Below are 25,561 nucleotides of genomic sequence, written 5' to 3' on the forward strand. Positions count from 1 at the left end.
GCGTAACGTCTGGTCAAGTAAAATCCCCTCGCAGACGCCAAGAAGAGATGAAAGCCAAACCCGGTGTGCGTTTTCATGTGCAGATGGCCGCGTGTTGAACGCTAACAGATTTTTTTTGGCTGCAGCATGGGAAATAATGAGGTGTTCAAAGCAGGAACAGAGAATAAAAGAACATAAAGCCGCGTTTAAAAGAGACGGCGTGCGATTGTGACGGCTGGCGGAAATACTGCTCTATTGTTCCGCCAGCCGCTAAAGGTCTCATTTCATCAGGCTTCAGATATGCCTGGCGCACAATGAGAGAGGAATAGCTTTTCACAGAAAAAGGAAGACATCAAAGCATCCCCTTGTGTGTAAAGTTTGACTGCGCCGTATCGAATCCGTCTACTGCTGTGTTGTTGGCAAAATAACAGAAATGGCAGTGACACTGTGAATTTGAGTTATATTTTTAAAGGAGCAGACAGTTTTTTGAGTTTGCTATCATGTTATAATGTTATTCTCTCATCAGAACCGTACCTGGATTGTTGCCTGGATTATTTTGAGAAATCCTTTGATCTCCCATGGCAACCATTCAGCTGTGCAAAGCGCCTGATTGGACTTAGCTCCACCTTCAAGGTGCAGCTCCTCCTCTTTTTGAGGCGTAGCTAACGGTTCCCAAGCTTCCACCTCACAGAGCAGCCCTCCCGTTTGACTCCCCCACTCAGCTCCTACAGACTAGCTAAGAGCAATTAGCAGACGTCTGGAAGGGTTAATAGAGGGGCGATGTCATAAATTTCTTGAGGCGGAGTTTCAGAAAGCAGTTTTTAAAGAGCCAGAAGCCCTGTTTCAAGGTGTTAAGTCAGGATTTGTCTTAAGTTATTTATGATATATACAGCATTTTTATAACGACTAAAGGTAACAGAGTTACTTAATTGTGATTTGAAATGTCATTATGTGCCAGAAAAACACATAAAGAGAGAAGAAATTACTCAGATTTCTTCTAGATTTTTCTTTTTTTATGTCAAACCTTAAAAGTTTATAGGTTTTATTGGATTTTATTGTGCACCAGTGAAACATTGGAAGGATTTTCTTCTTTTTTCTTTCTCTTTAAAATACATATATATATTTGTTTTTACAAATCAACTTCTTTAGCTTTGATAAAATTACGAACAAGTGGATCAGTTATGTGACTTCCGAGGCAGCTGGTTGCAGTTCCCTTTCCGCCTTCAAAAACATGGATTTCACACATTTGAGATGGTCAAATTAAAACATTTGTCAGTGAGATGGTATGATTTGCTTTACCTACTGGTGCTGCATCATGCGAGACAGATTACTCCCCTCTCCATTTCGCTACACATACCTGTTTATCCAAAAACTCCCGCGTGTCCTTCTCTATGTGCCCTTCATACAGGTTGGTGGTCAGACTCATCAGGCCGATCTTAGACAGACCGAAGTCAGTCAGCTTGATGTGTCCCATTGACGTTATTAGGAGGCTGTGAATAGAAAACACACAATCAAGCGTCTTAAAACTCTTCAGCAACGTTTCGAGGTGCAGCAACGCCACCTCACTTGTCAGGCTTGAGGTCTCGGTGGACGATGCCGTAGTTGTGTAGGTACTCCAGCGCGAGGACAGTCTCTGCGAAGTACATGCGCGCCATTTCCACAGGCAGAGCCCCGATGTTCTTCAGCAAAGTGGCACAATCCCCTCCTGCAAACAGAGAATCCGGAGTGTCTTCTGTCTCTCTCACACCTCATACTCCTGTCAACTCGGTTCGATTGGAGACTAAAGTTGCAACACTTGCTACACTTTCAGTTGCTGGGGTTCACTTTCACTCTGCACTGTGTCAAACAAAGCAAACCCTTTGACAAATCTGTTCCCCTCCTCGCCTGTGGTGGCGCTGCACCACGAAGAAGGCGTGATTGAAACTTCCTTCTTCATTAAATGAAAAACAAAAGAAGAAAGGAATACCTTCAGATTTTATGGATTGTAGGATTTCTCTTTTGTCTTTGGTCGAAGACCGCAATCCATTTCTCCTAGACTCACACGTTTGTTTTTGTTTTTACCCAGAATGCCATGTGCTATTGTCCCCTTCCTGCTGTTGAAGACATGTCCAGTGCGATTGCATCGACATATTAACTTGTACCACTTCATAGTTTACTTCAAAAGAATCAAGACCTTGGTTTGCAGGCGGACCAGAGTTTGTTTTGTTCAGAGTTAGAATTCGCATTCACACCTCTTAAAACGAACCGGACTTTCTAGGCAAACAGACGAGAGACAGATACCTCCTTACCCAAACCTTCACGCCTCCCACCTAAGAAAAAGTGCAACAGTCTGAATGCAGGACAGAAAAGTGAGTTATTATTATTCTATGAGTGATGCCGGCTGCTCTGAGTCAGCCGGCATGGAGTGACTCAAGGATGTCCGGTACATTATCTGGTGTTCAGACGTTAATAACCCAGACCATCACCTGTGAATGCAATGGAAAAACTGCTCACTTTTGTGTGAAGAAGTTGGAATCACCGTTGGCTCATTTGCAGGCAGCAATAAAAAAGCAGATCTGTAAAAGCCTGACGAGGATTTATCTGGAGGACTTAATCTGCCCGACAACGCTTCACGCTAAAATAAAACGCCTCCAAAAAGTGAGTACGCCGTTTCAGCTCTTCCGCATTTTGCCACGTCATAAACATAAGCCTTAACGTATTTGTTGTTTTTCCGTCCTTCACTGGCAAAAACAGTGTATAACAGCGACTGCTGAGAAGAAACATGGGCTTGTAATTTGTAAAGTTACAAAATCAAAACTTAACATGAATAATTTGGGTTATTTAGCCTCAAAAGAGAGAAAAAAAACTAGGGTTTATTTTTCAGTCATATTTCAGTGTGTTTAGAACGCCAGCTATCAAGCTATTTAAATATTTAGCTCTATTTAGTTTAGAACTAAATATGTGGAGCGGAATATTTAGTTCCAAACCTTTATTAAACCTAAAGCTAAATATTTACTATGTAAACCAATTACTTAGCTTGATAACTAAATAAATAGTCTAGAGCTAAATATTTAGTTTAAAAACTAAATGATATTTAAATATTTAGTTTTAAAACTAAGCATTTAGTTTGATATTTAAATATTTAGTTTTTTGACTAAATATTTGATTTGTTAATAAAATACTTAGCTTGCTAACTGAGTATTTACTTTTAACCTAAGTATTTGTCTGTTGAGCTATTGTATAAAATCTAACTGATATTGATTCATTTGGTTTGGTTCCTCCCTAAAAATGATGCTCCTATAGGTTGAAATTTTAGAGACAAATTCTGAAAAGCTTACAAATGGTTTATAAACCAATTACAATCTACATTTCTTTCTCAGGCGCCTCCAAATCTCCGTCTCAAAGCGCTCACCTTCCACGTACTCCATGACCATGCAGAGATGGCGGCGCGTTTCGAAGGAACAGAACATGGAGACGACGAAGGGGTTCTCTGCAAACGTCAGTATGTCCCTTTCCACAAACGCCTGCTGGATTTGGTTCCTCAGGATCAGGTTCTGCTTGTTGATCTTCTTCATGGCAAACCGCTGGCGTGTCTCCAAATGACGCACCAAGTACACGGCGCTGGTTCACATGTACACACACACACACACTCTTGATTCACTTCTGTTTAAGACAGATAGACTCCAGAGGATGCTGCGTTGAGCTGCTTACCCGTACGCTCCGTTACTGATCAGCTTGATGGTCTGGAAGTCTGCTTCTCCTGGAGGCTTTATTGCTCTGATCTTTCCCTGTGGATCACAGAGGAGCAGCTGCTGTGATGGATGGGATTCAGGCTGAGCAGAAATTATTTGTATAAATGCTAAAAAATGTTGATTCGGAATGTAAAAAAAAAAAAAAAAAACATTGGTTGGAAGCTTGCCTAATGCTGAAAGGAAAACCCAGAGTGATCCAGGTTTCTGAATGTTAGCAGGAATTAGCTTAATTGGTTGCTTCCATGCAGAGTCATTAGGAAATGGGGCAACGGGGCACTAAAGTTAATCAAACAGGTCTGAGGGAAATAAAAAGAGAGGAAATTCAGAGGAAACAGATGCCTCCTTTTTGATCTATTAGCCTCTTTGTGCAAAATGTTTTGTGAATGCAAAAGTGGTTTTCTTCTTTCCTTCCTTCCTTCCATCACTAACTCCACCTCCCTCCTCCAGATCTTCAGCAGTTCTGTGAAACATTTTGGTCTCACCTCTGTGGAGTCGTCTGTTTCAGGCGTCACTGGTCCCTCGCTGTCGTAACTTTCCAGGCTCACCATGTCTGATAGAGGACAAGTCAGTGGTCAGTCATTCCCTTTCCAAGCTGGGAATTATTTATTTATTTTTTTTCACAATCTTTTGGCCCAACCTTCTATCGGGTCCCTGGTCAGTCCCAGCTGGCTGATGATGTAACGGGGAATGTCAGTTTTCATCAGATGACCCTCCTTGGCGTGGTCCTCTGCTGCCTCCAGGAGATGGTAAAACTCTTCTGGGTTGAACTCCTGGGGACCAGAGCCGTTCAATAAGCTGCTGTAAACTAGCAGACATTCTTTAACACAAAGGTGCAACAAATTCAAAGCTTTCTGAAATCAATTTAGGGGTTGAGCTTCCTCCGAAGTCATACAGTTTTCCTTAAATGTATTTAAATCCCCTGTGAATTTAGGCCAGAGCTCAAATGATGAGGGATAACTTCATGAAATGTAAGGGCTTTTTCTAATTTACATTTTAAGTTCACTGAGATTTGAAATGCCTCGACAACACAAATGATTCCCACACAAATGCGCCAACGCTAATAAGTCGCGAGCATGTCGCTCTTTTTTGACTGCTAATCCGAAACCAATCCGGCACGGAGCGCATCCTGCAGGGCTGCAGCGTCCAGACACAGTCCAACCGCGCTCCACGGATAAACGCACGCCTCTAACGACGCCACAGTCACGGCCCGACCGACTCAGACTGGAAAGCAGCCAATCAGCAGGTCTGCTGGAATTAGCTACACGGCAGCAAGACGAATTTTAATCTAAATGCAAATGTCTTCCCTGGCTGCTCAAACAGCCAGGGAAGACTACGGTGTTTCCCCCGTTTTTGATTTTCCAAAGCCTCTCCTCTCATAATAGATTAGGGTACTTAAAAACGCGTAATGGGCTTAGAAATAAACACACTTGCTCGTGTTTATTTAAAGAAAAATCAATTTCCACCTCAAGTCTCAGGTTAAATCAAACTCACTAGACATTCCAGGAGCCTCGCAGGTCGGGAAATGATGATCAGAAGCTTCTTCACCAGCTCCGTCACAAAGGCTACCTCAGAGCTTTCAGAGCGCTTGAAGGCCTGGCGCCCAGAGACAGAGAAAGAGGCACAAACACGCTGATATAGAGTTAAAAACAGCAGACTGTGCAAAGGGAAGCAAAGAAAGGCAAGATCCAACATGAAGGAAGAGAAGAAACGCAAAATACCAGCAAAAGAGAAAGAATTACCATGTGTAGATTTTGTGGAACAGTGGCATCTTCAAATTGTGCATCACAGTTTCAAATATGCGCAGCTGAGAGCAAAAGTTGGCATACCCCAAATAAAACGTGTGGAAAACATGCAAAAAGAAAATAAAAAATCAGGAACTTTTTTGCGCCGCTCTAACTGCATGACCGTCCTTGTTTTCCTTATTTTTATTTGCAAGTGAAAAAGAATACATGAATCATTTATTTTCTACTACGCCATATTAGGGCCGTGATAAATGCTTAAAAGAGAGGTACATCTCAGAAATCTTGGAAATTTCCAAAAGTCAAAAACCTTCTCAAAATTTCTGAGTTTTCTGTGGAAAATTTTCAACTTTTCAAACTCACACATTTGTTTGTTGTTTCTGGAAAATTCCTGAAGTTAATCTAAACAGTTCAGAGTTTTCTCTGGCAAATTTTCTCAAACTCAGAAATGTCCACATTTTTTCCTAGAAAACGTCTGAAATTAATCTCAAAACGTTCAAATTTCTTCTACGGCAATTTGCAACGACCCTAATACACCACTGCACTTTTCCACTTCATAGTCATGGACTACTTTGTGTTGCTCTGCAACATAAGATCCCTGTATGTGTATGAAAGCTTATGTTTGGAACATCACAAAATGAAACGGAGTAAAGAGCGCTTCTACAAAATCCCCAACACGATCTGTTTTCACTCGCTGCATGCCAGTGGATTACGTTGAACTCACATCATGAAGCAGCTTCTCCAGGTTCTCCTGCAGTTCAAAGAAGTAGACCGAAGTGATGAGACCCTCGCGTGATTTGGCCAGGCAGTCTCTGGCCAGCTCCGCGATCTGGTGATGGATGAAGCTGAGGACCCCGTCGGCCAGAGGAAGAACGCTCTCGGGCGAGAAGGCCTGGGTGAACTCGGCTAGCCTCTCCTCCATCTGCGCCGTGGCCTGGTGGCGATGAACACAGAGAAACATGGACAATGACAAGAGGAAAGATTAATGAGCCAGGATGTGGTTTACAAAAAAGCAATAAAATGAATAATATTTCTTCATGTTATTGAATTTTCTACATTTTATTTTTAAGATATTTTTAAATCTTTATTGGGTTTTACGTTTACAGTATGTCTTGATTAAATAAGATGACTCTGTATGCCTTTAACATTATTCTCTGAGGGGGCTGACGTTTTTTAGATGCGGGCCGTGGGCCCCACAGACCCTGTTCAGGGCGCGCCACTGCCAATCCATAGGAGGGAGCAAACTTAATATTCTCCCTGAATAAGTAGCATTTGTAGCATCACTTAATATGATTTTCAAGCAGGAAGGATATGTGTTTGATAGGATTTGTCCTACTGTAATTCTGCTTTATTGCTTTAAGATAAAGCAATTACTTTGGAACAGAACCAATTTTATTCTCAGTGAGAAAGAAACGTGTTGTGGAATATGTGAGAGTTACCTTTGGAAACCGCTCTTTGTACACATGGTTCATCATGACGATCTCATTGTCATAGCAGGAGGAGGAGCGTCCCGGGCTGGAAGAGAAAAAAACTGTGTTTTTTTTGTTTGTTTTTTTAGAACGAGAAAGGAACTGGCTACTCTAAGTTGTTAGGGTTAGAATATCCATTTTGGATATTGGATAATGTTGTTTGAGATACAGTCATTATCTATTCCACACACAAACTCTCACTGTCTGACTTCAAGTCTGCTGAGATAGAAATTCTCAATCCGAACACAACTACGGATTCAAGTCCTCCAATCTTATATTGGAGAGAAACCGTAATCAGCTGCCATTCGCACAAAGGCAAACAAAAAGCCCAGATCTGAAATCCCCTACATGGTTCTGATTGGTTCATCTGGTCATTTATGATCTTTAATTCTGAAAATATGTTTGATTAAGGTTAGAAACAAATCAAGGTCATGATTAAAGCAGCGCTGGTCTTCATTGCCAAGCCAAATAGTTGCCGATACAAGTGTAAAATCAATTAATTTGACTGTGATTTTGTGGTGATTGACCAAACTACAAAAAAAGGTGTGTCATGTAAAATGGAGGGAGGAATCTGTATTCATCCATTAAAAAAGGAATCAGATTAACCACACTGCCGCTGCGATTCATCACAATTTATCGCGATGCTTAACTTTGCTTGTAATGCACGTTTTAAAAAAAACCCAAAAACAAAAGTTTAAGAATATGTTCTCTTTGTCTCAAACTAAACATCTCAGTTTTCCAAAGTACTGACTTTGGGGGACTGAATATAAATGAATGCCACACTTTATATACTTTTATTTGTAAAGAAAATACAAAAATAAAATTAAAAAATCCATAATTTTCCTTTCACTATAAAGGGATGAAATAGCCTGTTGGTCTGGCACATAAAATCCCAATAAAACCCACGGAAGCTCGTGATTCACTGTCAGCATCAGAGTCCAGAGAAGGAAGCAAGGAAGGAAAGGAGGAAGGAAGGTAGGACGGATTTGTGAAGATCAGCAGCAGGGTTTTGCCTCGTTCCGCTGGCCTTGACAGAAGTAAACAAGCGTATTCATGTCTGTGTAAACAAGCACTGCTCTCCGTCTCTTAACAGCGAGGCAACTTAGCATTCTGTTCGCTCCGGAACGTCACAGAGAAAGAGAGAAACAAAGCGGACGGGGGTGTTTCTGGCAGCGGACGGCTGTCTCCAGCTGACCTGAGGCTGCGGGAGCGCGGGCGCATGTGCGGGGAGCAGCGGCCCCCGTCGTCGTCCGTGATGCTCTCGGTGCTGCCAAAGTGCTTGGATAAGAAGTGGAGCTCGTCCATGGTGGGCTGGGAGGGCAGCTGGTGCAGCCGCTCCTGAGAGGAGCTGGACGACTGGATGGACAGAGAAGAAGGAGATGAAAATGGAGGGTAAGAATTGGCAGAACACGACGCAGCCCGAATTGGAGAGATGAGAGAAATGACGGGCCAGAATATGAGCGGCAGCTCGTGTTCTTGGAAGGAGGCCAAATAGACGAGACTTTGAAAGGTATGTAATTACGGCGTCTGTGGCCCCCACTGCAGATCAAACTAATGAAGTCTTCCTGTGAGCCTCAGAGCCGCCCTCACATATCTGTCCATCACCAGCCTTTTTCATATTCATATATGATTTGTTCGGCCTCGTCAGAGCAGAGACGCCCGACCTCGTCCAATTATTCGTTTCGCCACGAGATCTATCGCCAATTCATCAACAGTGACAGGCAACTCTTTTGTGAGAAACACGTTGGAGTTCTACCTCCAACGGGCAAAGGTCGCACCAATCCTGGGCGCTAAAGTGACTGCAGCTTCGATTTGACTGTGAAGACACCCAGCAGTTTTATGAGTCGGTGTAAATTCATGGTCTGTTGTCTTTGAACACAGAAGCGGGATTCTCCCCGCTTTGTTTCAATCGTTATCTTGGCAAGTGATTAGTCTGCCGATTAATCGGACAAAAAGATTTGCCGTATTCTGCACATTTTTCATTCCACCACTAAAATCTTCATTGTTGACATGAAAATGTGAGTAGATAAATTATTCCAATCCTCTCTCAAATGTAAAACATAAACGTTTTATTGGGTAAAATGCAATGAGAGCATTGTTTTTTTTTAGTGAACGCTTCGGACACTAGCGTTGCAGCTTTAGACACATAAAAAGCAGTTGATTCATTTTTAAATGAACCATCTGAATCGTAAAATGCGCCTAGCCGGAGTGAAGCTAAAACATCCAATCATATTAATGCAAAAAAACAAAACAAAAAAAAAACACCCTAAACTGCAATACAAAATGACAGAGCAAACAAATGAGTTATTATAAATCTAGTTATGCCAGCTACCATCTCATAGTAAGAGGAGAACAAGCCAGTCATGTAGGAGTTTTTGGTCAAATAGAATTACAGAAAAAACTTAAATGTAAAATGTTTGTCCCTCGTACAGTGTCTCCATATTTAGGGATCTATTTTTGAGTACCAATTATTGAATTAGTTGACAGCAATCGATTAATCGCAATTAATTGTTTCAGCCCTAACGGAAATACCACACCGATGCCCACCCAAGTTGGCCCTCCCAAAGTTTAGTCTTCAGTCTAGAATCATAAAAATAATCAAGACTTCAATTCAATCAAAACTTGAGAAATGAGTTGGTCAAAGATGCTTGGTTGTCTCAAAAATAATATTAGACAAAAAAATATATAAAAAATGCAACTTTGCCCAATCTGTTGCACTTCTTCCAATAGTTGCCAGAAATGTTTAATTCTGCTAACGTTACGCATTTCAGATAAGGAAAACAAAAACATTTTCCAGCATCAAGGCGAAAGAGCACATGAAGGAATCGAAGAGGATAAATGTCACATTCTTTGTGGGAAAAGAATCAAAACAACCGATGAGCCATTTTAGCCAAAGATCACTGGGTTTTCTAGTCCCGACAGCCATTTTGAATTTTCATATTGGAGTCTGAGCTGGCATTTCAACTTGAACAACTGCAATGTGACGGATTAGGTAGGAGAAAAAGTTACTACCGTTGAGCTGGGAGTGTTGGTGCCATATCCAGAGGAGGGTAAAGACGCCAAAGACCATCTCCTCCCATCCGCTCTGCAGGGGAACACAAATATCAGCGCCGTCAAAACTACAGCCAATTACTTAATTAATGTTAGGGTCATTTAACGTTAATTAAATGTTAATTAACATTAATTAAACATTAATTAACCCTAACGTTTAATTAAGGTTGTGCACCCCAACCTTAATTAAACGTTAGGGTGCACACTGAGTTCAGATAACCGTCCTGAAATGTTTTGGAAATAAAAAACCAAAAGGTTTGCTTTCATATTTTCGATTCACCCACGTTGTCACACTTGTAAACGTCAGACACAGAGATGGACATTTTTGACTAATTTGTCTTTTGAAAATACAACTCAATCGGATTGGATGTAGATTATTCATTTTCAGGTCACTGTGCGCCTATTTGCTCACCAGATTAAATCTAAAGGCAATTTGCAGCATTGAATTAACAGGGATTTTTAAAAAACAAATATTGTATCATTTTTACTCGAAAGAGGAAATTGAAGGGAAAAATAAACTTTCTTGTACGCAAAGACAGTATATATTGCAAACCAGAAAGCATCTGGTGAACTAAAAGTTTTTTGGGGTTTTTTCTTGCATTGTCCCTTTAGGGACGCTGTACATTTTTATCCATAGTCATGCTCTTTTTTGCGTTGCTTTATCACAGAAAAAAATAAATACATTATTCTAGCAATACGTTTATATTTTGCTCTAAAACCCGTTATTTGAAATCATTTGATTTTAACACCTCAAGTGTAAAAAAACCCCAACAAAACAAAACAAAAAAATCTTCAACAACCTCTGATACAAAATTACGCAGCAAACAAACGACTCATTCCAAATGAAATGAGGACCGACCTCTCATTTAGTGAGCTTGCAGTCAAACAGTGACAGGCAGGCGGGAAGATTTGATAAACGAGGACGAAGTCAGCGTAAGCGGACTTCCTTATACACTTCTCTGACTTCAGAAAGCATCTCTGCGTGCTCTCATTAAAAAGTTTCTTTTGCTCATCCGTTATAGTCACTCAACCTCCATTAGAAAGCTGCCTGAGCCGAGCTCAAACGCAAAGACAATATTGAACTGGTAGCATCAGATTGGAGCTACGGCAACACAACAATCAAATAAGGAAGATCATTTTGCAAAGTAAACTGGCTAAATTCAAGAAAGTATTGAATTAAAAATATATATATTTTAATGAATTTATGCTGAAACCACCAAATAAAATCGAGTTGTGTTCCCAATGCCAGTGAACAAATATGCAGTTTTTGGCGATCTGTGTTCAAATTGAATCATTTACAGGAGCCCAGAAGTGGATTAGTTCACTTTTGCCTCTGTTTGCCAGACGTTCTCCAGCCGGTGGTTCACAGTCGGTATGCATTTCAGCTCTGGTTAATATTTACAGTAAGGACCCTCCAACAACCCGACACGCCAAAAACGACAATTTCCTGCCTTCAGAAAATTTGAAGGCTGGAGCGACAAAGTCGGAGCATAAATTATAATCGTCCCGGCTGAAAACTGATTAACTGGTGTCATCAAAAACATGAGAGAAGATGTTATGTTTCTCCAGTGACAGTAATGGAACCCACTAATGATTACAGCTATATTTTCAGTTATAACATTTTCATTTTGATATATAGACTCATATGATGCGCACTTTGATTCAAATGACCCAAATCTGGCATGCAGGTGGTGTATAAGTATCTGCTTTAAAATATTTAGTAAAATATTTGTGCTTTTAGTACAAGCACAATGACCGTCACATGAATTACATTTTTACTAATTTAACAGGAGCTGCGGTTTAAACAAACCGTAATATAAACATACTGACAGTAGTGTTCACATGAAGCCTCCTTGTCTCAACACGGCAGCAGACTGAGTAAACACAGAGGCGCTGTGATTGTAATTGGGCGGTCCGGTCACACATGACTCAGCTTGTCGTGCTGTGATCACCTGCGACGTCCCGCAGGACGCGTGAAACCGCTAACAACAACACACCAAAGCCGGTAGCAACAACAGATCAACACCTCTGGTCCTCCGAGGCTTATCTGATCCCCGGCTATTTTCTCTCTAAGCTAAACTGACTTCCGTCTGCCTTTTTTATTTTTTTATTTTTTATTTTTTACATACATGATATACATCTGCTTCTCAATGAATGAGAATATAATTTAAAACGCAGTACTTTGTGACCTCTATATGCCATACAGATTCATTTTTCTGAGGACGATGCATTGCTGGCGTTTATTTCTGTTCAAGTGAATCATAAATCCAGTTTGTAATCATTTTTAATGGGAACCCAAATAATCATATTCTTGTGATATCTTAATGGCAAAAGCATCATGTTTGATCATTTTCATTGTTTCATTTCATTGTGTATCATTGCATTCAGGAAAAAACGATAATAAAACAACAAGATATTTTTGCGCCAGTGAAATCAAGATTTTGATGACATTAAAAAATGAAGGGCACAGAAATGTCAGACCTTCTGGAGGAGGCGAATGAGAAGTGTGCGGGGTTGCTGGGGGAGAAGTTTCTGGGGCTGTCCAGGGGGCTGCTTCCTGAGGGGACAGCAAGAAGAAAGCAAACAAGAGTCAGAGAAGGTCACAGAGGACAGAGCAACGGGGGGACGTTTTATCCTGTAACGCACGCTAAACCTGTGGATCTAGATGGCTATGTGTCATAGTTGGTACAGAAAACTGCATGGGACAAATGATTGGGAAGCTGACGGAGTTGAAGGCGCAGATTGTTGATTTTTACAGCTCAAATTCCTGGACTAGACAGCCATAACTACTTTTCTTCTCTCTCTTTTAGCTGTTGTCACAATGTTTCTTATCTTTCCATACTTGGTGACATTTTCGCTTAAAGAAATTAGGCTGATGTTCTGAAAAACATCACCCTTTGCAGTGACCAGTGCTTCGCTGCAAAGGGGGTAAATCAGAGTTGGGTTATATCACAAATCCCACAGTATCAGGTATGTAACAGGCAGTAGACGAATGTTGTTTCAATAAACCAGCGTATGTTCAAAAGCCGTAAGAGTCTGTGGTGTGGTAGGAATAGTAACAGTAAGAGCCACAGAAAGTGTCCTTTTTCGCAAACTAACTGGATTTGCCGAAACATGTGTTATTGATCCGCTGAAGGACGCCGTCGCAGATTGATTTCACTAAGCCAGAGGGGTCACGCTCGTTTTCATTTCAGACCAGAGACTTAGACTTAGACTTAGACTTGACTTTATTGATCCCTTGGGAAGACTCCCTCAGGAAATTATAGTTACCAGCAGCTCACAGGCAAAAATGTGGCACACAGTAAGCATACACAAAATACAAAAAAATACAAATTAAATACAAAACAAAGAATATAAATACAACACAAAAGGAAATTATAGCAATTTGGTCGATAGATTGACCATGTTCATGAATGTCCTCAAAGGCCCTGTTGTGGAAGAACGTGTTGAAGAAACTAACAAACTGTCTCTGGGTCACAAAAATATAACATGACACAGATAATCTTTGAAAGGCTCCTCTGCCTTCTCCAAGTGCAATCTAGAAACAACCAATCAGAGCCAGGAGGAGTTGCTTAGCGCTGTCAATGATGCTTGTGTACACGCTGGTCACAACCTTCTACGCTACAGATTCTTCCCAATAACAGTCTACAAGGAATGCTAATGATAGTTATCATAGCTACTGATGATGGTGGATAAACAGTTTATCCTGCAAAAACAAATTTAGCCCCCTGCTAAAAGAGTATGTGCACATTTAGGAAGAAACACCAAAGCTTGATTGAGAGCGCTAAGACCCGCCTCCTGACTCTGATTGGTCGGGTCTTGACCAAGAGCGTCAAGAAGGGGAGCTGAATATTTTCACACATTATCCGTCTCATGTTGTCACTACATAGTGACGGTTTTAACAAATATGTAAATTTTTTTCAACAAAAGTCACATCCTGCAGCTTGAAGGTGGCGAGCGTACCGAGGTGACCCGGGAGAGGGGAGTGCGGGCGAGGCAGCGTGGGAGACGTGGTCGTCAGGATCAGACTCTTCCTGTTGCTCGTGCGGCAACTGCAAAGAAAGAAAGAAAAAAACAACAACATAAAGACAACAGGAGAAGGATAACGTGTGTGACTTTCTACCAGCAGAGTTTAGTTGGGATACCTCGCACCGCGACGGCAGAAATGAGGAGAATTTAATTTCCTCGCTCATTCCAGCCGGTCGCCTCGGAGCTGACATTACAACACAGGAGCAACGGGAGGAGGAGAAAAGTGCAGGACGGAGCCGCTCTTCTGCGACTTCAGCTGAACATATTCAACCAATCGTCACGTCAGATCTACAATAATCCAACTCTCACACATAGAAAAACGTGAATGACTCCATAAGGTAATTCATCTATCAAATATCACATCCCACAAAGGAAAAAATAAGAACTTTCCCAACTTATTTCATTATAAATAATGAAAAATATTAACAAATAATTACAATTTATTTTTTTATATAGTATTAATATAGCATCATAGTTATTTATTAATTTTAGTTCCAATCTTTTTATTATATTGAATATTTGTCTCTTACTTTCACATTGTGTAATTACTTATTTTGACAACTTAAAAAAAAAACCTCAATGTCATATTTTCTTTTATATATATATATATATATATATATATATATATATATATATATATATATATATATATATATATATATACATATAATATGTTCTGCATTTATTAAAATTTTTAAGCAGGATCCGAAGAGGAGCAAATAAATAAATAAATCTATGATTACAAAATTATAGTGAATAGAGAGAAATATTAGAAAAAATTTTCAATAGGAGAGAAAAATTCTAAAAAAACATGTCGGTAAGTGGAAAGAAAATTGTATTAAATAAATATGCAATATGAAAAATGAAACTATTAATAAAAGAAAAATAAATCAATAATAGTTGTTCATGAACTGAGAATATACTGGTTTAATGGAGCTAAAAAAATAAATAAATAAATAAACATTAAGAAAAAAGCCAACACACAAAATTATTTTTCAATCTTTGGATCCAGAATGAAAATTTCTTACAAAAAAAGCTCACTTTTTTTTTAAAGACTTTTTAGAGTATATTCAACCCAGCTTCTTTAAACTTCATAAAGCTTTTCCACGGAACAAATAAAAACAAAAACAGAGTAATGCAGAATGTTACTCTTGTTTAATGGATTGCCGGCAGAAACCGGCTGAAAACCCACAGTGACGACCTTGAGCCGAATACCGAAATGCTCTCAGCACAGCAGCACATATTCAGACAGAGCGCTGCAAATGCAAGCTTCAAAATCTAAGCGTGACGCCCGAGGCCTGCTTTCCACCGGACGGTCGGTTGAGATAGAAAAAAATAAATGAAAACGGCAAGAAAAGCACTCCGACGTACTTAGGAATGATTTGTAGCCCAGGGATCTGGACTGATGTTTGAATGATGAAGCAAAAAAAAATAATTTAATAAAATAATGGAGAAAGTCTTGTCTGGAACAAACAGGAAATTACAGCTAAACAAACCAAAATGGTAGTGGAGAGTCAGTAGAAGAAAACAAAAAAAAAGTTGTGTCAGAAAAGGTTAAAAGTTGCTGCTCGTTCGACCAAAACCGAGGAAACATGGCCCAGATGTCCTTCTCCGGACCCAAACGGGCCCATAAAGCGCCAGCTGTAGGAACAAACGACCCTAAAGAAGGAGAAGCTTAAAAAAAAAAAAAAAGGTTTGGGTTGAAATTTAAAATTTAGGTCATTTAGCTCAGAAGAGACAGAGAGGTCTCTTCTGAGACCTCTCTGAGAATAAGCGGAGGGGAGGTGGGGGGAGAAAAGAAATTTGCCACCCTCTAAAAGCTCGGAGGGGACGTGGCGGAGAAAAGGAGGAGAGTTCACGTGACGGGTTGTTGCTACGCAGAGAGCATCGGGGAAGACCGCCGAGAATGCCAACCAGAGAGCGCGGGGATGGAGGGGGGGGAGGAAGAGGAGCAGGGCAAACACAAGAAATGATCTAATGGTGAGACAATGTGAAACGGCAATGAGGTCGCCTGCGTCAGGAAGAGGAAGCTGGGAGCAAACTGTTGCGTTAGGAGACGAGTTTGGAAAAAGGGGTTGAAATGGGTTTCCTGACATGACAGTTTGGAGGAATGAACTGGTTTGTTCTGATTGCGAAAAGATTGGCAGCAACAGAAATAAGCAAAGCCAAACAACAAGAAAAGAAAAGACGCAAGGATGAGAACTCAGAGTGGGTCGGTAAAGAACAAATTATTACCGCATGTAAAAATGTAAAAATTATGAATACGCAAACAAACAGAATTGCGAGAGGAAAATGACTCTTATCCCCATATATGACTTAAGAGTTTCATATTGGTCGTTATCAATAATTATTGATTAGTTTTATTTTTTAAATATCTTAAATACTACTAAACTGGTGTTATTTTGTGTTTTTAAGCTGTTAACATAAACGGTGGGAAAACATGAAACTGCTGTTGCGCAAGATTCTCAACTAGCAACTGAGCTAGTTGATGGGACAGACCGATCTTGCACAGCTGGCTGTGCCTACATCTCCCAGAATCCTGTGCAGTTCTGGATCGGAACGTTCCAGAATATATTTCTAGGGTTATAACCACAGCTTGTCAAGTGTTGTTTGGAAATGTTCGATGAAATAATACAGTTCTTCTAATTAAAACGATAATTACAAGTTTGTCAAAATAATTTTTTCTTTTTTTTCGGTGCAGAAAAATAAAAACTCAGATGCAAACAGAATCTTGCTGGAGAGAAGAAGGCAGAGAGCTTTACTGGAAACATTAAGCAATGGAAGATCCCGCGCGATCCGCCATGAAGCGCCGGGGAAAAGCTGCAGCGGCCTCGCTTCGACCTTGCTTGGTTTACAGCTAACTGCTCGGCTTGTTTAGTTAAAGTCCAGGAGTGTTTATGAGTAGAGAATGTGAACATTTAGCTTTCAGGTGTGTGAAAGATTTGTAGCACACACACACACACACATACACACACACACACACACACACACACACACACACGCACGCACACGCACACACACACCCACACACACGCAAACACACAAAACTGCAGGAAGGTGATGTCTTTGTGATTGTGCCGTTTCCACAGACACCTGAGCCTCAGCACCCGAGAGACAAACACACACATATGCATATTTTTATTTCCTATTACAACATCTGTTTTTTTTTGTTGTTGTTGTTGTTTTTTTTATTCTTTATTACCATTTTACTATTTTACAATCGTTTAGATTGGCTCTCAACCAAGATAGATTTAGGTTTAAAATAATGTCACCAAACAAAATAAAAATATGCAAAAAGCTGGTTGGAAGCAAAAGTATATCATATGATATATATATATATATATATATATATATATATATATATATATATATATATATATATATATATATATATATATATATATATAAAATAAAATCTAATAAAAACCCTCCACTACTGTAGAACAGCCTTAAAACAGTTTTTAATAATACAAAATCCGAGGAGCCTCTTGTCCTAACAAAGAACTTAATTCAAATTTAAGTGTTAAAAATGTTAACACTTAAAATGTTAAAACAAATTTATGTGCATAAATGCCTTAGAGAAAATGAACTTGAAAACAACACTAAACTGTAGTTTAGGTTCAACCAAGTTCTTGAAACTTCCTGTAAAAGGAACCTGCACACAAGCCAAATGCTGTCAATCACTGGATCTAGTCTCCAGGTAAACAAAACAAAAACAACGGAGTCACAGCTAGAAATGTGTCTTCCACGCTCTCGTTTCTCAGTAAACGGCTCCCTAATGGAAGAGCAGAAGACACGACATTCCCAACACCTCCACCCATTTCCCTTACAGTTTCCTTCACTGTCACTCATCGTTTCTCTAAACTCCTTACGCCTCTACATTGTCAGGTTTAGGAGCTGTGAACATTTTCTGACACATTAAATTATGATATTCTCATTTTGAAATGATAAGACAAGGCTTCTTCTTCAATAACCTCAGAGTGGTTTAAATCATTTATTTTAAATCACAACATTGGGTTGTGACAAGGTTTTGGATTATGGTTACAGACAATTTCTGTAGGTGTGCCACAGGGCTCAATTCTTGGTCCACTTTTACTTTGTAAAATATTTACTTGGTGCAGGTTTCCAGATGTGTGAAAGAAAACAAAACAAACAAAAAAACCTTTATTTTCCATTCAGTGTCCACTCTTGTATTTGGGAATCTGCTAATTATTGAAGAAGTTTAATCATTTTAATAACATTAAAAAGTTGAGAATTTTGTCAAGACGTACCGCAGAGGTGCAGAAGCTAACTTGCACAGGCATAGACTAATTCAAACTCAACAGAAGCATAAAGTAACAACTGTGTGATAATGAATGATGACATTTCTTATTCCTTACTTATTACAAACTTTTGTATTTATACGTTAAACTGTGTGCATTTCCGTTTCATGTCAGTGTTGCACATAGATAAAGCCCAATTAAGGACAAACATTGCAAATGGAACAAAAGTAATTGGGCCGTGCAAATGAAAATGGACTCCCACAGGTGATAGTAACTTTTGTTACAAATCACGCTGGATTTGAACATCATTTCGGACAGCAAAGCAGCTCAGACGTCCACATTTCTGATCACGTGTCAGGCCACAGGTGGACATTGGCAATGTCTCACAAACCGGGAACAATGATGTCACTCAGAAGCTCAGCAGGACATCCACTGGTGACGGAGCCAAAGAGGAAACCCCTGGAGCTTGAATGTCAGCTTTAGTTCCACTAAAATTTAATTAAAGCGAAGCTGCACGCATTGTTAACAGAATTAATGCGTTTCATATTGTAATTTAAATTATGGTCACTACTTTTTGTTTTTTTTACCGCGTGCCATTGAATAAGTGCATCAGAAAAATCCGTCTCTCACTTGATCCGTCTGACTCATGTAAGCATTCGCTGACTTTTAATCGGTCAACCTGAAGCCGGGCCATAAATTTCTATATATGAGTCACCAAAGCCACGTTTCAATAAAATACTCTGCTACATCAGCCAGAGTCAAACCAGACAAAATGTCAGAACCAGGGCCAAACGTTCGTGATGACCTATCATTTTAGCCTATATGAAAAAGACTTAAGGATCTTGCTATTCCTCTGTTACATGCTTCTATGTCTCAGCCAAATCCCTGTGTACATTTGCAGATCCCTTCAGTACCGACAGCCTGTCACCAACCTGCAGAAACTCTAGTTTTACTGGTTCCAGCTAAGCTAGCTAACTTGTAAACAAAGTCAACATGCTAACACATTCAGAAGTGTCTTCAAATTCACTCCAGCACTCGTCCGGACAAAACTCCCAGACAGTCACCATTTAAGTGAAGCTATCCCCCTTGAGTTAACGTTTGTCAAAATGGATCCCTAGCTTAGCCTGCTAAGAGGAAAAAGGTGGTGGTGGGGAGGGACTGCTGGAAAACAGAACTTGAAACGATTATAAAAAAAAGGAAAAAGGAAGTATTTTCGTCCTTATCCAAATTTGTTTTTTAACATTTAATTTCTCAGTTTTTGACAATATGATTAGGAACGCATTCAGCCCTGCTGTTGCATAAAAAAGTCATTCAACCAACAGGCAGGCTAAAACCATTTGGAAAACCTTGAGAAGCTTCTACATTGTTAACTAGTTCAGAAGTTATTTCTTCAAACGATAGAAAAAAAAAAAAAAAAAAAAAGAAAAGGCAGCAGAGATATAATACCAGCTAACCATTAGCTAGAGATGCTAGGGTTAGCGACTGCTTTGGAGCTTCCTATATGGTGTAAACTGAGGCCTATTTCACAGGTTATGAGTCTATATTTGTTCACCTCTAGTTCAAAATCTAATTGTAGTTATTGCAAACTACAATTAGATAATTCCACCATAACATAGGATATTTTTTAACACAGGCTAGCAGAGATTAGCCTATATAAAATTAAAAACATAAACATTTTTTTTGCTATTTTCCTCTTCCACGAACAACTTTACAATCAGACAAGCATAAAAATCTGTTTTTATTTATTCACACAGTTAGATTTCCTCCTCAGCAGGTATGTTTTTATGGCCATTAATTTAAATTGGGTGTCTTTAATCAGGGAGCCATGAAGGACAATTGCATCCACGGCCCTAGAGCTTACCCAATGTCATTGAATTTCCTTAAACTTAACCTCTTGAGCAAAAAACACATTTGCTTAATGTTGACCAGCGAAAACTCTGGCGACAATGCACAGCCGTCGCCAATTCCTTCGCAGTCAGTGACAACAGTAATGCTAAAAAAGTGATGTCATGAGTGGGAGTCTTTGCAAACCACTTCCTCTGGTTCATCATCAAACTGGCCTGGATGGATACCACAAAAACAGCCAGTCCAGAAAAACAAGAGACGTCCACTCAGCTTTAGGAAATGTAAAATAAACAATTCATCCCACATCAACACTTTCAGACCTTCGGCAAGATAGTAGCAACTCAAACTCACAAGGTTATTACGTCACACCTTTAGACTTCACAAAAAAAAAAAAAAACATACTGCTAACACATTCACAACCACGAAAACAAGACAAAAATCCTCCCCATTCGATATGCCAGCCCTTTGCGGTACCTTTTAGTGCGTCGGAACATGCTGCCGGTTGGATTTCTGCTGTGAATGTATCAAGGCACAAAACAGAGACTATAATTTCAGCCCGCTGTGACACATACGGTGGGTCCCACATCCTTTGGCGACTGCGTGTCTGAGCAAGTGAGTCCAAGAAGCAAAAGGTGAGGGAGGGAAGAGAGAACAAGAGAGAGAAAGAGGGAGTGCTGAAGGGAGGAAGGGTGGGTCGCTCTTATAGAAAGGAATAACAAAAGACAGCAGGGGATTATGGGCCCTCTTATCCAGGTTATGATGCACTTTGGCCATTTCTGCTTTCGACTCTGTTAAAAGCTCTCACTGCAAGGCACTGCGAATGAAGGAAGCAGAGGAAAGAGATGCTAGCTTTTCACAATGACTGAAGGGCGACCGTAGTGTGGAGTGTGACGCAACAACGAGAAAGGGCTTGAAGTGATGGGAGATTAAGAGAGCACAGCTAATTGGGAGGTAGGCTGCGTACGCAGACAAGCTGTGAACGGCTGGGTTTACCCTCGAATGGATGCAGCAGGCAAACCGAGCGAGGAGCCAACTCCACTCAGCTCATCCATAATAGAGGGCGGACTAATGGCTTCCGACTGAGGGAGACGGCATGTGATGAGCGCAAGCATCCCAAATTTAAAGATCACTTGGTTCAAATTTTGTTCATATTGTTTTTGTCCATTTTCTTGCATTTTATATTTAAGCACTTTAGAAAGAGGAGAAAGAAAAAATCCCATATTTGTTCTGGCAGGTTTTTGTTTGAGTGGGAGATTCCTTCATGGACAATGACTTTGCAATTTCCGTCCATGAGGTATTTTGTCGGCTTGTAAAAACGAGGCCTTTTCCTACACCGTTTGCTTCGCCCAGAGGGTTTGAGGGTCTCCAAGAAGCGATTGCTTCCTGGAGGCGTGGACTCTGTTGAGGTTTTAAATTGTACCAACCTGCTAACATCTGCCCGTGACCCATGAAATGCATTACTAGCTCGATGCCAAGAAGCTGGAAATTGTCTGAGATCTAAACAACCATCCTCCAATGCTAAGAGAGACGTGCAGAACCGAATGAGGTGGCTGTTAATGTTGATTCAATGTCTGGAAACTTTGCCAATTCGGACTGAACTTCTCCGTTCACTTCCTGCTGTTGTCATTGCTAAAACTACAGGCAGACTACAATTCTAAAACAAAGCAGAAAATTGAAATTGTCGTTCATGACTTGTCCTGCTGTTTGCTGATTGGTCCGGTGGAGAATCTACTGGAGACAAACCAAGTCAATGGGAGAAATCCTCCTTGTGAACAAGACGATACAATTTTGTCAAGTGGCTAGGACAACAAGAGCCGAGTTTGACACTTAGTATAAAGTATGAGAAAGCCTTAAAGCAGCAGTTTGTAACTATATTTTTTTTACATATATTTGTTGAATCTGCCACTATGTCACAACGCTACAGTTTGACACAGATAATCTATCAAAAAAACAATCAAGCTCCTCTGCTTTCTCTCAGTGCTAACTACAAACAACCAATAAGAGCCAGGAGGCGGGTCTTGGCGCTGTCAATCACGCCCTCTCATCCCTCCCGCCTTACTCTGTGCTCCAATACTAAAGCTAGTTAGTGTGGCCACCCATGACGGCGGACAAATGTTTTTTGTGGAACAGTAAGTTGTTTCTCTGAGCACATTTAGCAGCATATTCAGAAGATTGATTGACAGAGCTAAGACCCTCCTCCTCCTGGCTCTGATTGGTTGTTTTTGGAGCGGTACGTTTTTTTTTCTTTCAGACAGCCACAGTAGCTCATGGAGGAGGTGGAGGAGATCGATCTTTTAGCAGATTATCTCACTCATCTTATAGTGTCACGACATAGCGACAGTTTTAACAAATCTGTAAAATTTTATATTTTATAAAAAAATTACTGTTGGAAGATGGCAGAACAGTCTTCTGCCACCTTCCAAACAAGCAGAAAAGTAGATGGAGGGGAAAAAAAATGAAAGTGATGGCTGATTGACCAATAAGCAGTGGATATGAATTATTTTTCAGCACCATGGACAGAATCCACAGACGTCAGCCGGTCTTAATCAGAGCCTCACACACTCCAACCCTCACACACACACAACCACCAGAAACCTGGTGAAGCTCTACTGTTCGTTTAAGAGAGGAAAGGAGGGGAAACAGTGGCGAGCGGGACAGGAAGTAAACGAAGGGAAAACACTCACCTGCTGTTCTTGCGCGGCAGCGGCAAATCCTGCTGGCAGCAACATGGAGGAGGAGGAGAATAAAGAGAGAGAGATCAGGTGCGAAAACACAAAACAAAAAAAAAAGAACAACAACCCCAAAGCTGAATTCATGTGAACATTTAAAGACAGATGCAGCATTTCCCAGATGACGTCATCGGTTGTTGGCAAGCTCCGCTGATCCGCCTCATTTGCATTTGCCACTCCTGTAAATCACTTAGAGCCTGTAGGAATGTATTATGCAACTTTGATACTGTCTATATCATTAGATGGAATTTATTTCTTTATCTTCTTCTTCTTTTTTTTTAATTATTGTAACGCACATAACTACAGCTGCTTTCCTCACATTAACCATAAATCTGCTCTAATGGAAATTATGCTTCTCAACAGCCTCCTTTAATTGTGGTTGAACACATAAATGAAATACAGTAAAATAAAATAAAATAGATAAATAAATAACACATTCAAATGGAGCCCTTCTGGTGTGTAACTCTATTTCCGGTCCCCTCGGGTTCCTCCGCCTCAGAAATTAAAAACCTGCTGCGCCGTCGTTGACGTCAGACGGTGAAGTGGAAGGTGAAGGATACACCATTACCAACGTTAAAAAAAGACGAATAAAATATGTAAATCTGAAAAGTGTGGTTTGCATTTTCATCAGCCACTTGGAGGAAAGTGTAGTTGAAACCTCAGTCGAATTTTGTGGAGAGCGAGACGTGAAAATCCGCATCCAGGTTTTTCCACGCAGATTCTTTCAAACTTTGACTTCATTCTAACGCAGAGCGTATTTGACGTGAACAATCCCTCTGTAGCTCTGGATCGATGTAAAGGGCCGTTATTCTGCTGGAGATTGAACCTCCACCCCAGTCTTAAGTCGTTTGCTTTTCCTTTCGGTAAGCCTACAGTACATATAGCATAGCGAAAACTGCATGAGGACGCGCAATGGATAGAAAGAGGCCCAGTCTGAACGCTGCTCCCTTGCCTCTGCTGCTGCCACTGTAATGTTTCGTACCGGATTTTATTTATGGGTATCAGGGAAAATGTGGCTCGACACAGATCTTTGAATTTGTAAAATATGTCACCGAAAATTCAAATAAAAATACATAGAAGTTTTTGGTTTTTTAGCAAGACGAGATGAGGAAGAACTCAAAACACTTTGCTCCAGCGCGACCTTTCCCACTCCTCGCCTCCGGGTCAGGAGTCCAAATCAACCCGGACGTTCAGCTGCGTGCCTCCTGGGTTAACTAACACAGCGCTCTCCTCACAAGGTTGAGTGAATATTCAACTCATCGATCCCTCTTCACTTTGTCCTTCATTGATCTGGCTAATTGGCCCTGGGCTGTCAAAGCCAAGAAGAAAACAACTTACAAGAGCGAGACGCATTAAGAGAAGCCCGCGTTAGCAGGACATGCTAACATGCATATCAGTTTTAACGCCTCAACTGGAGTGAAAACTGTGTCAAAGCAGAACTGGCGTTACACGCAGTGCTGGTTAGATTTTACTGTGATTCTTATTACATCCACATTATTATTATTTTAAAAAAAAAGAGAATAGATTTAGTTATGGAGGTTTGAGGTTTAAACGCTCAAATATGCTCACACATCCCCACTGATATTTCGTCATCCTCCTAAAGTAGTCACTTAAGAAAAAAAAGAAAAGTGACTTATCATTTTAGGAAGGTGACAGTTTGGGGGGAAAAAATGTGTCTTAAAATTCAGCATTAAAATTCAAAGTGTCGATGTCCCGGAGCAACGACCTTCAACCAGCGACGCAAATATCAGGTAAAAAGGTCAAGAGCTGCAGGAAGTCATCAAAAAAGATACTAAATGTGTAACAAAAACAAATTGTTTCAATGCAAAATATTGTTGAGATCTAATAATATTTTTGCCCTGATCGAATATTTTTTTTTTATTATTAATTAATTTATTTTATACATGTTGAATAAGCAGTAACCAAATGATTGTCATCTCACATCCAGGTAACCGTGTCAAAATTTTTTTACAGCTAGGAAATGAGCTTTGAGTGTGTTAATACATTAACCCTGGTGGAGCACATGAAGCAGACCTGCTCAGTTTACATGGACGTAATTAATTTGCTAAAACAAACCGAAGCCGTCCTTTAGTCGTCCCAGCTTCCATGTTGACATCATTTACCAGTTCAGAGCATAGGGAAAAATTTTTTTTTCCTTTACAGATCTCCTCTGTTTTTGCTTTGTTTTGTTTGTTTTTTTTCAAACTGAAATGTTTCATATCATTAAATTTCAATATCAAACACAACCAACAATGACCTGAATTTGTTTGAATCAAACATGTGCTTGGTTTGTTTAAAGGGGAGTGTTATGTATTTTCCATTTTATAGCACTACTGTTATCTCCAGTTGCTATAAAAAAAAATGCTACATGTATCAAAATCTGACTGAAAAGAAATTTGATGTATTGAAATTGGGCCTTTGTCTCTTTAAGATCCCGCTCTTTCTGAAACTTCAGAAAGTCATTGCAACAGGTAATGTTTCACTCAGAATTAGCTCCTCGAATAAGCGAGTATTGAGTGATCATTTCACAATTGAGATTCTGTGACATTGGGGTTGATTTACGAAAAAAAAAAAGTGGAAAAAATTTATTTTGTCACTGATTTCAAATGCTTGTGGCAGAAGTTGTTGCTCACAACCAAGTTGTTAGGTTGGGCTTGTTAGTAACTTTTCGACAGAGGGCCAGGTTGGTTTAGATAACCTCTCACACAGTGATTTCATCCAGAATGA

At 40.1% G+C, this 25,561-nt stretch overlaps 1 protein-coding gene across 2 annotated transcripts in view; it reads right to left on the reverse strand.

Annotated features, from left to right (window-relative positions):
* LOC129363432 (microtubule-associated serine/threonine-protein kinase 1-like) overlaps positions 1 to 25,561 on the reverse strand; it is a 41,914-nt gene that overhangs the window by 10,428 nt on the left and 5,925 nt on the right. Inside the window, exons 2-15 of one of the 2 annotated variants that reach the window (XM_055035559.1) lie at positions 22,790 to 22,818; positions 13,933 to 14,021; positions 12,451 to 12,526; positions 9,931 to 10,003; positions 8,114 to 8,274; positions 6,889 to 6,964; positions 6,174 to 6,383; positions 5,202 to 5,303; positions 4,348 to 4,480; positions 4,193 to 4,260; positions 3,670 to 3,746; positions 3,371 to 3,579; positions 1,546 to 1,684; positions 1,337 to 1,469 (exon numbers count right to left, since the gene is read on the reverse strand). In XM_055035559.1, coding sequence (XP_054891534.1) covers positions 1,337 to 1,469; positions 1,546 to 1,684; positions 3,371 to 3,579; positions 3,670 to 3,746; positions 4,193 to 4,260; positions 4,348 to 4,480; positions 5,202 to 5,303; positions 6,174 to 6,383; positions 6,889 to 6,964; positions 8,114 to 8,274; positions 9,931 to 10,003; positions 12,451 to 12,526; positions 13,933 to 14,021; positions 22,790 to 22,818 — 1,575 coding nt within the window. Of the gene's footprint in view, positions 1 to 1,336; positions 1,470 to 1,545; positions 1,685 to 3,370; positions 3,580 to 3,669; positions 3,747 to 4,192; positions 4,261 to 4,347; positions 4,481 to 5,201; positions 5,304 to 6,173; positions 6,384 to 6,888; positions 6,965 to 8,113; positions 8,275 to 9,930; positions 10,004 to 12,450; positions 12,527 to 13,932; positions 14,022 to 20,579; positions 20,884 to 22,789; positions 22,819 to 25,561 lie in introns of those variants that run through there. The other variant, XM_055035560.1, reaches the window with a different exon arrangement.

The sequence above is a fragment of the Poeciliopsis prolifica genome, unplaced genomic scaffold, assembly GCF_027474105.1.
Source record: "Poeciliopsis prolifica strain line A6 unplaced genomic scaffold, Auburn_PproV2 SCAFFOLD010, whole genome shotgun sequence".
NCBI lineage: Eukaryota > Metazoa > Chordata > Actinopteri > Cyprinodontiformes > Poeciliidae > Poeciliopsis > Poeciliopsis prolifica.